Genomic DNA, 14,496 nt, shown 5'->3' with positions numbered 1-14,496 from the left:
ACCTAGTTGTTTTTTTGTTGTTGTTTATTAATTTATTTGATTTTCTATTCTTGCGGTTTGAATTTTTTAAATTTCATTTTTGGTTTTGTTTAAATATCTGTTTTGTTTTTTTTTTTATTTTTTAAATATTTATTAAGTCTATAAACTGTTGTTTTTATTTTAAAGTTTTATTTGTTTATTCCTTTTTTTGTTTACTATACATAAGGTTTTAATGTATTTACATTTAGAATAACGAACAATATAACATTAACTGCCATTTTTGGCATGCCCTTTGTTTGATTGTTGTTTTATTTGTTTTTAAATATTTTATAATTGGAATTAAAAAAAAGGAACAAAAATACTATTATATTGTTTTTTAACCTTCAAGAAGTTTTGCAATGGATATGTCTTTTTTTGAAATTGTTCTTTTTATGTAAAAGATTAAGTTTTTCTTTTGTTTTATCCATTTGTTTACATAAATTTAATTTGAAATAAATTTTTAATTTGTACAAGTGCATAGCAAAAACAGCAATTAATTAATATCGTAAAGTCGTGGTCGGCAATGCACTCACTGAAGGTACACTGAAACCATTATCGACAATTTTATTTTGTTGTGTTTTTGTTGTTATTTTGTTATTTTGATAAATTTAAAATGTATCGATTAATTGTTTATGCTAGTGTTTTTTTTTTTATTTTATTTATTAATAATATTTAGTGACTTGTATCAAACTATTTTCGTTTTAAATTTAGTGTTTTGCTTTTTTTAATTTATTTTTGTTTATTTAATTTTAGCATTTTTTGTTCAACTCTAATTAAATTTTATTGTGTTTTTTTTTGTTAATTATTTTTAGTTATAACTTTAATTGTTTTTTTTTTCTCTTGTCCAAGTCCAATTGCTTTCAAATTTTCATATATATTTATTTTTTTTATTCTATGACTTGGAGAAGAAAGAGGAGAGAAAATAATTTTTCAAAATGCATTAAAGTATTTATCATAGTTCAACTACTTAATTTAAATTGGATTAGTTATGCATATATTTGTTGTTATTTTGTTTTTCTTTTTTGTTTGTTTTAGTTTTTATAAGACTAACTATTTTTTTGTTTGTTTATTTTGTTATAAGGAATTTTATATATTTAATTTTCTCTTCAATTAGTTTTTGAGTGGGTGTAATTTTTTTTAAATTTAAATTCCTTCGTTTTTATTTTTATTTGATTTTTCTTGGAATTATTTATTTATATTTTTTCTTTCGTTTTAATTTAACTATAGTAATTTTTATTCGTAGATATTTTTTATAAAAAGTTTTGAATACTGGCATTAATAAGTAAGTAACGCTTTTTTTTATTATTTTATATTTCATTGCTGTTCATTTTGTTTAATTTTAATTTTAACGCAATTAAAAAATACAAAAAAAAATAAATAAAATATAGTTAAATGTATTTACATGATAAATAAAAAAAATCATTTTTAAGCACTAACTTAGTGCATGGGTTATAATAAATAGTTGATTTTCATTTGCTTATGTTTTTGTTTTGTTTTCGAAATAATGTACTGCTTTTTTTGTTTTATTTATATGTTTTAATTTAAATTTTTATTTAATGCTGTTTGATTTATTTTTGTGCATTCAAGAATATTTTATATACATATAGGTTAACTCTTTTTATTTTATATATATATATTTTATATATTAATTTTTATAACAGTTTTGCAGGTAAAAAATAAGAAAAATTACGTTTTTTTGTTTTGTTTGTTTGTTTAAATTTATTAAATTATTTTTTTTCTTTTTCTTATGTCTTATTTTTTAGTTTAAATTTAATTTTAATTTAATTAGTTAAAAACCGTTTTGGCAGTGCATCAAATATTATATATTATATAATAATAATATGTACTTAAGTTTACTTTGTTTTTTATTTTATTTATATATATTGTTTGTTTTCTGTTTGTTATTTTGTTTATATATATTTATTTAAAGAAAAAAATTATATATTATTTATTTATTTATTTACATGAGAATTTTCTACAAATAGGTACTTCGATTTGATGAAACAAATACTTTTATATATTTATTTAATTAAAATTTAGTTATAGATTTAAATTTAAATAAATAAATTTATTGTAAATTAAATAAAAATTGAATATAATTTCAATTTTAAAGTAAAATATTTAACTTTGTTGGGCATTGGAAAATATATTTAGGCTTAGTTTATTTATTAAAAGTGGAAAAGACAGCCTAAGACACGTGTTTTTGGGCTTATAAGAAAAAAACGTAATACTCTCAATCCTGGAACAAAAAGATTTTAATTTTGAGATTTTGTGGTAAACAAAATAAGCAGCAGATTTCTGGCTTAGCTTTTAGGCAGTGAAAAATTTGTTAATTTGCAGTATTCATATGTTTTCAAATAATTTTGATTTCCATTTGAACTTTTCAAAAAAAGTCGAATTCGTATGATGGCCTTACTTTTCTATAGAAGTCTGTAATTTTTTCTTCTGCAAGGAATTGCATCAGTATGGGCTTAATTTTTGAAGCTTCAGACTTGAAAAGGCAGTGTGAAATTCTTGATTAGGGACTTAGCCTCCCTAGTATCCGAAAAAATATGGTTTTTGGAAATTTGTTTTGAGAAATACTACAAAATAAATTACTGAGTTACGTGCCCGGCCAAACTTCAAAAATGCAGTATTGAGATAAACGTATTTTAAGTTTTGGGTAAAAGCAAACTAAAAATAATTTTGGAGTACTGAAACATTTTTCCCAGTTATAATCTCTTGAGCCTACATTTTGAGATCCAAAGATTTATAGGAAATCATTTAAAATGAAAATTTTAAGGTTGTCATAAAGGCTTAAGAACCAAAGCCTTGAGACTTATAACCCATTACTGCGTGGGGCAAGGGGGGACTTACAATTTAATATCAATTTTTACTTTCCTCGCAAGCGGAGTACCCGTAAAAAAATGTAAGGTGGCACTGGCAGGGATTGAATTCAGATGGTTTGACTAAAACTAAAACGCTTCAGCTTCGGCTTCACCTGACGTTTACGAGTTCAGCCATAGGAATTCAATGCATGCTATCACAATGGAGCTTCGACCTCACGTTTCGTTTGACAATCGTAAGGAAAAGAACATAATGTGACTCAAAACGAAAGCTCTAGTTCAATTATCTGAACATTTGCTTGGTATGACAGCTCAAAAGCTGTACAAAAATGTCAAAAAACAAAATATTTACTTTTTGGAGGGATGAAATAATAGAAATGTCATTGAAATCAACCTTGAAGCAGGCCCACCGTAACGCAGACGAAGCCGAAGCTGAAGCGTGTTTGTAATTCAGCCATAAGACTTAAGAAGGAATCGAATTTTAGTTGAAATTTCTCCGATTCTTTTCGAATTGGAAGATTTATTGCTAAGAAGTATTCTTTTCAACAGTTGTCTTAAACTTACTCCCCCAAATTGATTAGAAATGCGATCAACTGCACTTTCCTTAAATTTCTGGAAGCTAAGAGGTCATTTTAGGAATTCAAATCAAATTATTTTGACAGTTTTGACAGGTGGATTTCAATCACGACATTTTATTCAATGACAAAAATTTATAATAATCCTTAAAAATGACCTGTCAAAACCTTTCCAGTATTCTGTTTCAATTATGAAAATCAATGATACCTTAAGTTGTTCCCTTATTTCGAGGTACTCTGCAAAACAGCTATTCGAAGTATTTTTTTCCACACTGCCGAAATGCAATCAACATCAATTTTGTGAAATTTGTGACAGCTGAGGAGCCAGTTAAAGCTATTTTGGAACCTAATCATTAGCATGATTTTGACATTTTGGTCTATTCGATCATTTAAAAATTTAACTGACGAAAAATTATTTTAATCTGATTTGTGTTTTTATAAACAATAAACAACTCTAATGACAGATTTCTGTCAAAAAAAACTCCCAATAAATTTTAATCAGAACATTTTTTTCAATGATCGCTGAAAATGAAAAGTCAAAAAAATTCCAATGATTGGTTTCAATGATAAAAACCAATGGTAGCCGATTCAAATTGTTCCAAATTGTGTCCAATATTTTTTAAACGCACCCTGGTGGATTGCGATCGTTGCAGTTAAGTGCATTTTTGTGATATTTTTGACAGCTATGGAACCAGTTTAATTTACCATTAAAACCAAACATTCGAATTTTTTTGACAGATTGGTCATAGTGATCATTTAACAATGTCTATTATTGAAAAAAAAAATCCGAATTGGAATCTTTCCAGACTAAAATCTATTTAATTTATCAACATAATCTGTTATTCAGGAAAATGAATTTCTGCCAGGAATATAGTTCTTTAAGTTAATTTCAAGTGTTCAAAATAAGCATTCAAAGATTTTTTTCGGATTACTTTCAATGCCAGCTATAACTACCCCTTAAATAAAATCATTTTTCCGATTTCCTGCGACACAATTTCTTAGCAAAACAATTGCAAACATTTTAACAAGTCTAGTAAAAATTTAAGAAAGTAATACAAAATGTATGTTTCCAAAGTAATCGCAAAACTAAAAAACAATCAAGCACCATTACAGTAACGTCGAATGGAACATGCATCTTCGGGGAAATATTCATCGAGGATAAATATTCACTCCGAACGGATGCCTTGCTAATTCAAAATGTGTTTTAGGCTCGCAAGTGATTACAATCTTTTATAAATTCAATTGATTGCATTCATTGAATAATTCAAAAGAATGCAACTACTTTTAGTGAATGAAAATTAATGCAAAACACTAAAAAATGATTGCAATCAAATGATTGAAGAAAATAAATGCAATCATTTTAAAGTCAAATGGTTGGTGGTTGAATAATATGAAGTTCCAGTATTTCGGTGAATACAAATTATGACAATTTTAATATGAAGTTATAAAAGATTCCATTCGCAAAAGGTTGCATTCTTTTACAAGCCTACAGGAACATATTCGGGACTAGCGAGGCATTTGCTGGGAGCAGAAAATAATTTTGAGTTGTCCTAGGAAACGTAGCTGACATTTATTAGTCTTCTTTTAACAGACGCCTAAATTCAATCTTGGCAGAATTCCGAGCTATTTTCCAAGATCAGATTAAGTATTAGTAAATTTCACTACCCGTGATCCAAGAAGTACTATTAAGTTTTCAAAAACGTTCAACTTCTTATTTGCTTGTTTTTTGTTGGTGTTAGTAGAGAGATTATACTTTCGCTTTAAACAATGGCTTTTAACTTAAAAATTCCATCCCAACGTGTAGATTTTCATTAAGAAAAAAAATATACATTAAGAAAATAAAAATATTAACTATTTGTATAAATGAGAAAACTGGAAGACAATAGTTATTTTTTTTTTCATTTTGTTTTTCAATTATTAAAAATCATATAATTTTTGGAAAGAAAAAATTAAATAATTTTCCTAAAAAATACATTTTTTGTTTGTTTATACATCATAACAAAGAAACAGTAGTTCTTTTATATTATATTTATATAAATATTTTACCTAGCGCCTTGACTTTCTACTACTTTAAAATTTACAATCTTAAACTATATTTTCGTTACTTCGGCTGTTTTTGTTTTTATTTTTAAAATTTTCATGTTTTTGTGCAAAGACGAACCCTGTGAAAAATTCTAGTTTTTCACAGACAAATTTAACTAAAAATATAACAAAATTAAATTTATTTATATATTTATATATATATTAAACATTATCCTATTTACCTAAATATTTATTAAATAATTAATTTGTTTTTCTTGAAATTAAAATAATACATTTTTCGAAACTATAAAATAGTTAATCAGTGCGTAACTATATCGGTCACTTATTTTATAATATTTATATTTATTTATATTAATTAACTCTATAAACGAAAACGTGTCACTTATCTATTACAGTTATATATTTTATTTTATTTTTATTATTTTTTGGTGTGTGTTTTTTTTTTTTTTGTTTTTATTAATGAAATTTTTATATTTTTATTATTTATTACAATCCTTAACATTCAGCTTCGTATATAAATTTAGAATTTTTCTCCTCTCGCTTGTGTGATTTTTTCGTAATTCGTTAATTTATTTAAATTTTTAAATTAAATTATTTTATATGATTTTTGTTTTTGTAGAAATTGCATTTGATTTTTTATACATTTATACCTATACTTTATCTAATATAAAAAATAGTTAAAATTTATAAAAATAAAAATGCAATTATTTTTTACTGTTTTTTTTATTATTAATTTTTTGTAACAAAATTTAACAATTAAACAAGTTTTTGTTTTGTTTTATTTTTTTGTTTTTACAATAAATACGGATTTTTGTTTTATTTATATCATAGGTATGCTTTACTTGTTTTATTTTTGTTTGTTCTTTCATTTGTTTATTGTTATTTAAGAGAAGTTAATTTTTTGGTATTTGCTATAGCGTAATCATCACCAGTTTTTGTTTTTGTTTTTTATTCATATTAATTTATTAATTTATAGTTTTTTGTTTTGTTTGTTTGCTTAAAAATACAAAATTACAAAATGAAATAGGACTACGACAGTTTGTTTATATTTTTTGTTTCTCTACATTTTACATTATATTTTGTTTGTTTTTGTTTTTTTTGTGAATAATATTTTGTTTATGTTTTTAAACCAAAAAATACAGTTGTTTTAGTTGTTTTTTAAAAATTTTCTAGGGATGAAAGTTTTTGGAAGAGTGTTTTCTGATGATTGGATGTCATTTATTTGTATTTTTGGTTATATTTTAGTTTTATTTATGTTTTGTAATATTTTTGAAAGTTTTTTTATTTGTTCCTAATCGTTGTGTGCGGTGTTTTTGAAGGCTTTCATACGAATGTGGTAAAATGCGATGTTTCGTGGTGCTGCGTTGAATAAATTGTGGATTCTATGAATGTAGATCCCATCACGATAGGTGTGGATGTGTTTTTAAAATGAATGAACTTTGGTTTTTGACACGTTGATGGTTTAGGCTAGGCTGGTGGCAGGAGAATAAATGTGAAGTCTTCGTTTTGTATGCAAATGTAATCATGGGTTAATTGTTTTAAAATGCGGATCAAGTTCCCATCACATGACATATTTCAAAACAACAGTTCGTTTTGTTCAGCTGTCAATTTTTAGCAGCCATTAACAGTTTCCATTTTGAAAGCGAAGGCCATATGTTAAGATAGATTTGTGTAATGTGACAAGCAATCAGGTTTGAAATATTAGAAAACCAATGGTTACATTACGAAATTAAATCATTAAAACAATTACTTTGAACCTGGTTTTGAAAGCCAATGTTATCTGAAAGTGAACTAGTTTTTGAGCTGATGTCTAGTCTGTAAGCTGCCAACTATAGCTATCATTGGTTTTCATCATTGAACATTTTATTTGGAGATTTAAAAGGGAGGGAAGGAGTCAAATTCCCGCCTGTCAGTTTTACTTTCAATGATGAACTCTTACACCTGTACACCAAATGCTTGATCATAATCGTGAAGCGCTTGGTTCCAATCAAGAAATATTTATCCAGCGACAGAAACTTTCAATTAAAGCTTTAAAAAAGATGAAAACAAGCTGTAAAAAAGCTGTCAAAAAACTCCAATGATTCGTTTTAATCATGAAAACCAATGGCCACTTATTAGAAACAAAATAGGACGACTGAAAGTTCTCCATTTTCTTTGCATTTCCATCTTTAAATTTTCCTTTCAATGATCAATTTTAACTTCAAATGCTTGATTCTAAATGAAAGCTGTAACCAAACTGTCAAAAAATTACAATCATTTGGTTTTGACAGTTCATTAATAGCCATCATTGAAAGTATCAGTCACTGAGAAAAAATTCTTGATTGAAATACACTGGACAACTTTTTCTGGCAGAAATCTGTCACTTGAATTGCATAGAATAGAAACGCAAATGAACTGGCCAATTTTAATTTATTATATTTCTGAGTTTTTCTCAGTCAAAATGACAGAACAGGACAATGAAATACAACAAAAAGTCTCTTATAATTTTTAGCAAGCAGTCAATTTATTTTTGTATTTGTATTTTTGAATTGTGCGATGGAGAATACTTGAGAAATCGAATCATAAACATTCTAATCTCGCAATTTTGACAACAAAGACAAAACATTTTTATTTGTCATTTTATTTATACTTTTTAGAATATAGAAATCTCTGAGATGATCTCAGGAATATAAACTGGCCCAAGTGAACGCTTTGTTTAATTTTTTGACAAATAAGAATCAGCTGTTCAAGAACCTGTGTTTCTGTCAGAAAAATAAATGAATGTGAATTTTATGGTTTGTTTCCATTGTGACTATTTTATCAAAAAATTGAACATTTATTTTAAATCTTCCCCCCTTTGGGAATTAATGTCAGCTTGGAATTTGGTTTTGAAACTTATAATTGAAATTTGACAAATAGCACAGCGTTAAGAAAAGGAAATTTCCAGCTCATGTCAATTATGACATTCCTGTCAATCTGCAAAATTTAGACAAACCACCACCGCCTTTGCTAAACACAACATTCTGGATCCGATTTATATATGTATATAATGTAACTAGCCGCTATTTCCTATACACTGTCAATTGTTTTTGTATTCCCCTTATTATTTCTTCTTCAAGTAATCAGCACATTTTCGAGCTCGTTTTCTCACCCCCTTAAACGCATTGGTGAATTTGAAATTCTCCGTGACGTGGTGCCATCTGTGTTGAGATGATGTAAAGTGATGATGGTGGAATCGATGTCGTTGTTCGCCATTTTGTCCGCCACCATTCAGCGCCGATACTGAGGATGCCACCGATGCTGGTGATGTTGGTGAGAATTGATAGTTAACATGTCCGTCATTGAAACTGCCATTTAATGAACTTCGATGTGACAGAAGGTTATTGTCTGAAGCCTCAGTTTCGAAGCTTTCAAAAGTCACCACTGCTGTCGCAGAAATCGATGGCACACCTTCGGTTGCTTTATGCATCCTTCCGGGTATCGATGTCGATGTCAATGCCTCGTCGGAAGGGTTGATTTCATCAATGCCTAGAGGCTTATCGAATTGAGAGTTCGATGACATATTGGTGTAATCGTAGGTTGGATAAGTGTACGGCAGATAGCCAGAGTGGTGAGCCTCGGCGGAGACGACATTCTCACGGGATGTATTGATGAATTTCACTTCATTGGCATTACGTTCGAGGTAGGAATTAAAGACGATATTGATGTTGTTCGAACTTGAGGAGAGATTGATGTTCGTTGGTGATAATGGTGTTGAGTTTCGTGACTCGAGTGAACTGCTACCGCCACCGCCGTCAGTAGAATTTTGATTCAAATTGGTTTCTTTTGTGGAACTACGTCGTGATTCTAGGGCACCGCCACCGCCGCCGCCACCGCCGCCGCCAGCTCCACCTGCTGCTGGATTGTTGTTGAAATTGTTTTTATATTGGAATTCGAGCGCATTGCAAGGTTGGAAAGGGTAGTTTTTGGAATTATTCAAAATCACACCCTGTTGATTTCCCTTCGACAGATACTCATGAATATCTTCGCTGGTGATTTGCAGATCGTGATCTAGGTAAGAATTGCATTGAACGTAATTGCTGCAGCAATTATTATACGCCTCTCCCTCCTGATGGTAGAGAACTGTTGTAGATTCTTCGTATTCATCTGAAGTTCCAGCACCGCCTCTTATATGCAGCGGGCTGTCACGACACTTTCGGCTGCCACTAGTACTTGCGCGATCTCTATCGCGATCATGTGATTGCTGATGATCCGATCGATGATCACGATCATGATCGCCTCCTCCATGGCCACCAGCCCCGGCTGACTCGTAATCTGTGGGAGATTTTCGAGTAGTGCCGTCGGCTAAGAAGCTCCACCGTATCGGTGATGGCGAGCAGGCATATTCGGGCAGTTCCTTGTTGCTGCCGCTATCCTTGCCCGATGCCTGGTGCTCGATGGTGACTTTCGAGGGGGAGACGATCATTTTGCCACTCTCAATTTCTCGTGCTCGATCGAAAATCGACGTTAAGGAACCCAACTGGCTGTTTGGCTGGCTAGCGTTAAGGCCGCGAAGGGAGATCGATGTGTACGACGGTTGGCGATGGTGCACTCGCTTCCTACTGCGCATAGTTACTGATCCCGATTTGATGGAGTTCTGTCTGCTCAGCGAAGATCGCGATCCGTACAAACTAGTCGAGTCCGTGTGGTAGCAGTAGTCCGAAGAAGTGCAGCAAGACGATGGGCGACGAGAGGTTCCGTAGAGGTCTTCCGCGAAATATTGGGCCAACTCGGTGCGCGATGAGGTACAACAACTCTTACGAATGAGAATCTCCTGAACTTCCCGATCGGGACACGAGGGCTCGTGGCACGTGTTGATCGATGTTGTGGAAACGTCAGTTGCTGATCGATGACGTTTTGGACAACCCGACTCGTGGTGCTGGCGTCGTTGTTCGCCGCCGTGCCCATGATGGTGGCCGTGCCCCGAACCAATAGTTCCACCGCCTCCCGCTCCACCATTGTGGTGGTGATGATGTCGCCTCCGTCTCCGATGATGATGATGCTGGGAGTGAGAATGGTGCCGTGTTACCTCACTGCCGTCGATAGTAGCAGTACGTTCGTGATCATAGTGCTGATGAGCAGTGCTCTGGTGTGGTGACGAATGTAGGCTATGGCTATGGTGGCTGTGAGGTGACTGATGATGTGGCTGCTTCTTGTGGTGCCGCAACGTGCCGTCATCGTACTCCGACTGCTGCTGCTGGTGCTGCTGATAGTAATGATGATCGCCGCTGTGATGGGACACTGGATCATCACACACGATGTCCTTTTCATAACTACAGTGCATGTGATGATGCTGTGACGATGAGGGCTGATGTTGGTGGTGCAATTGTTGTTGTTGTTGATCGGCGTTGGAATGAAGGCTAGCGGTCTCAGGAGGGGAGGCGTTCCTCAGTCAAGGCCCGCTGTTCTGGCAGGCAGGTACTTGCTGACGAAGGTGATGGGGCACAGAGGCAGCGTTCCGTTGTGTATTTCGGCCGCCTTCTAAACAACGCTCGGATGCAGCTGTTATTCGAGATAAAAATAAATACAAAAATTTAGTTAGAAAAGAAATCGAACAAAATTTGAACGAATTTTTTGGGAACGGTTTTTATGTTTTTTGGTTTTAGTTTTGTGCAGATTTTTTTTTGTTTTTTATTAGTTTAATTTATTTGTTTAAATTTTAACTAAAAATATTAAGCGAGTGCATGCAAGATCAACATGCCAACAATGTTTCAATTCAATCACATATTTATTTTTGACACATGAGAGGAAGCAATTTTTTGGTTTGAAATTCATGCGTTTTTAGGGTAACGTATAATTTTGAAAAATGAGTTTCTACATGCGCTTATGTAGAGGAAAAGGTATGTTAAAACTTAATTGTACATAATTAATTAAAAATAAAATGATACTAAAATTGAGTTATGTTGCTTTGAGGAATGTGATTTTTCTTCTTTCTTAAAAATGAAGTTTATGGATGGATGTTCCATAATATGAAAATGTGTTTTTATTTGGCTTAAAATTATATATATTTTTACACTTTTTTTTGTTTGTTTATTTATAAGTAAGTTATTTTCATTAAAAATATAGTTTTTTAGCTGTTTTCTTGCGGTTGCACACATTATTGGCATAGTCTTTCTTTTTCTTTCTCTCTCTCTTTTGGATTTGTGATGTTTTTTGAATATTAATTTGTTTTTCAAAAATTCGAAAAGGCATTTTGCAAAGAAAGAAATGTTTGGTGTTTTTTTACATAAATCATATACAATTTAGAACAATATTGCAGCTGTTAGTCCTGAAAGTAAATTATATTATTGTTAAATGAATAAAAAGAAAATAATAATAGAAACAATTGTTTTTTTTTACAGTGAGAAAACAAGAATCCGACCAAGATATCGTTTGGGTCGTTATTAAGCGGTTTTAAAACAAAAATATTTAGAGCAGTGTTCCCAAACTTATTTTTAGATTTTAGATATTAGAAAATTTTGATTTTGAATATGAATTTTACAAGTTTGTTACTCAGGTACTTTACTTTAGGGGAAATGAATCTGCAAAGAAGAATGAATATAAATATTGAAAAAGTAGCGAGTAGAGAACAGAACCTTGAGGGACCCCACCTGTTTCTTCCAAAGAAAACACCATTCGTTTGCAACAAAAACGTTTTTTTTTTTTTTGCATGGAATAAAATTTAATACTTGGCATTAAAAGTTTGTTTTGATAAAAAAGAATATACTCACATCTTTTTGTGGTTAATAGATTTATGAAGACAATCGTTAAGGATATTTCCAACAAGACATTATTTAAAAATAGAACGATAGGAAATTCAGAGGCGTATTAATATTTTTAGAATTCACAAAAAAAAGTGAAAACAATTTTAAGTTAACAGTTAACAAAACTGTAGAACTTTTAAGATCTTCTGTCGTTGTGAAGAAATAGTAAAACTGGTGGAAAAATTTGAGCAGTTGAAAAAAGTTAGTGATGTAGAGAAATTCCAAAAATGATGCTGCTGAAGTCCGTAGCGACGAGAAAAACCAGTTTTGTCTATTCTTCGTTGGTTAGAATTAGACATTTCACCAACGATATTAGACTGAGACTTTGGCTTTAGTGCCTAGAAAGTTCAATTAACACAAAAGCTCTAGGTAGTAGAGGCAATTCACTGATTTGATTCCAAAAAATGCATCAAAATGATTAAAATATTTATCAAAAAATCATCTTCGGTGATGAGGACAGATTTTACAATATAAAATAATCCTTTAGAAAAGTTAAGATCGTAACATTAAGTTTCACTCAGCGATAAGAAGGTTACGAGAAAAAAAATGATAATACAAGAACATTAGGACCACTATGATTTCTCCACAAAATTCTGCTCTAGAGTTTTTAATTTTAAAAGAAGAATATTATATGAAAAGACTTCAAGTATCAACCAAAAATAGGCTAAAGTATGAGCTTAGGATGTCCTCTTTTTATATTTATAAATTTCTTGTATTTGTATGTTATTTTTAGGCTTTCTGCGTTGGCCAGTTAACATCCACCTTAAATTTGAGGATCCCCAAATAAGGATACTTTTTTTATAAAAGAAAGTCATAGTAACGGAAGTCCCATCACTAAGCAAAACAATCGATACGCACACAAATTTATTTTGATTCTTTAAACAGTTAGAGGGCAGAGCTTTCTTTAAGTAGCAAAAAAGAAGATCGAAAAATTTAGATGAAATTCGATCTAATGAAACGGGTGTGGAAGAGGGGCAAAGGGAAAGAAAATTTTGAAAGCGCAGTGCGTATTTGTTTCTTATTTTTGTAAAGGGTGTTTTTTTAGACATGTGGTTTTAAATCTGTCAGTACATTTTTCGGAGTTAATCTATTTGACAGCTGTCACTTGGTTTGCAATTGTATGTTGATAAGACTTACTCCTGAATGCATCGCAATGGGCCAATAAATTGGCTACTCCATCCCGGACAGCCAGCCACTTTAACCTAACCTACTTCTGAAAAACGTTTGCAAATCGTGCAAATTTATTACCAAAATAATGGGATAGTTTGCCTGTTGCGTCTAATTGTATATTTTTTCATTCATTTTATGGTAGATTTTGTAGAACGATCTTTTTTTAAGGGCTTTCAAAATCCAAATCCGAAAAAAAACATGTTGCACGTAAGGTGAATGATAATTTTCACCGATTCCGATTTTCACAAGACAATTTTGTTCCTCAATGAAGCTTAGTTTTATAAGCATATAGATGTTTGAAGTGGATGCCACTTTCATTTTAAAAATATAATGATCAAACCGTATCTCTATAATGAACTTAAATTTTTTATTCGTTTACAACCACCCTGAGTTTGAGAATGCCATGTTAACGATTGTTTCGAAAATATCACCACTAAGCAAAAGATGATACACACGCTAATTCTTTGAAGAAGTTTGGTCTTATGTAGTGAGGAAGGCGGCGCTGGCTTTAAGGAACAACGAAGAAGAAAATGAATAAAGAAATTTAGGTAAATAATCTTAAGAAAAAGCGAAATAATGCGCCTACTTTCTATTATGTTCTCCTGATGAAAATTAATACATTTTGAAGAAGTTTTCTCTTATGTAGTGAGAAGGTCTAGGAAAAAAAAATTGGACAGTGCAGTGTGCATTTTCTCTCTCCCTTTTAGACGACTGTTAAAACACTTTATACTTTTTTTGAAAAATGTTTTTTTTTTTTAAACTGTCCTTGATTGGTTTTCAGATTGAACAGACTGGACCCTTGGAGGATTTCGATGTGACCGTCCTTTTACAGAAGTAAAATTCTAGTGAGCGCATTATCTCACATCGTGGGCTTGCTGCGTTTTATTTTACCTCCATTGTCTTCCTTGAACTTTTGCATTAGCAAGTTGATAATCATCTTACATTTGAGAAGGCCATAACAACGATTTGAAAACAGCAACTACAATGAATAAAACATAAATTGGGTGTCGCAAAATTCCGTCGAGAACTAAGGCCTAGCGACTTGCAACAATCAACCATTCCTGTGTGCGACTAATGTTGCAGAAGCCGAATCCAAACGGCTAA

General features: G+C 31.2%; 1 protein-coding gene across 1 annotated transcript in view; it reads right to left on the bottom strand.

Annotated features, from left to right (window-relative positions):
• Positions 1-6: 6 nt before the first annotated feature.
• The window catches only part of LOC129945291 (glucose transporter type 1), a 129,456-nt gene continuing 114,966 nt past the window's right edge, over positions 7-14,496 (bottom strand). Inside the window, exons 17-18 of the mRNA XM_056054948.1 lie at positions 11,985-12,000; positions 7-10,866 (exon numbers count right to left, since the gene is read on the bottom strand). Of these exons, the coding sequence (XP_055910923.1) occupies positions 8,544-10,866; positions 11,985-12,000 (2,339 nt within the window). The 3' untranslated portion in view covers positions 7-8,543. The remainder of the gene's footprint in view (positions 10,867-11,984; positions 12,001-14,496) is intronic.

The sequence above is a fragment of the Eupeodes corollae genome, chromosome 2 (assembly GCF_945859685.1).
Source record: "Eupeodes corollae chromosome 2, idEupCoro1.1, whole genome shotgun sequence".
Taxonomy (NCBI): Eukaryota; Metazoa; Arthropoda; class Insecta; order Diptera; family Syrphidae; genus Eupeodes; species Eupeodes corollae.
The sequence above is the reverse complement of the archived record's forward strand: the minus strand, read 5'-3'. Positions and strand labels throughout refer to the sequence as shown.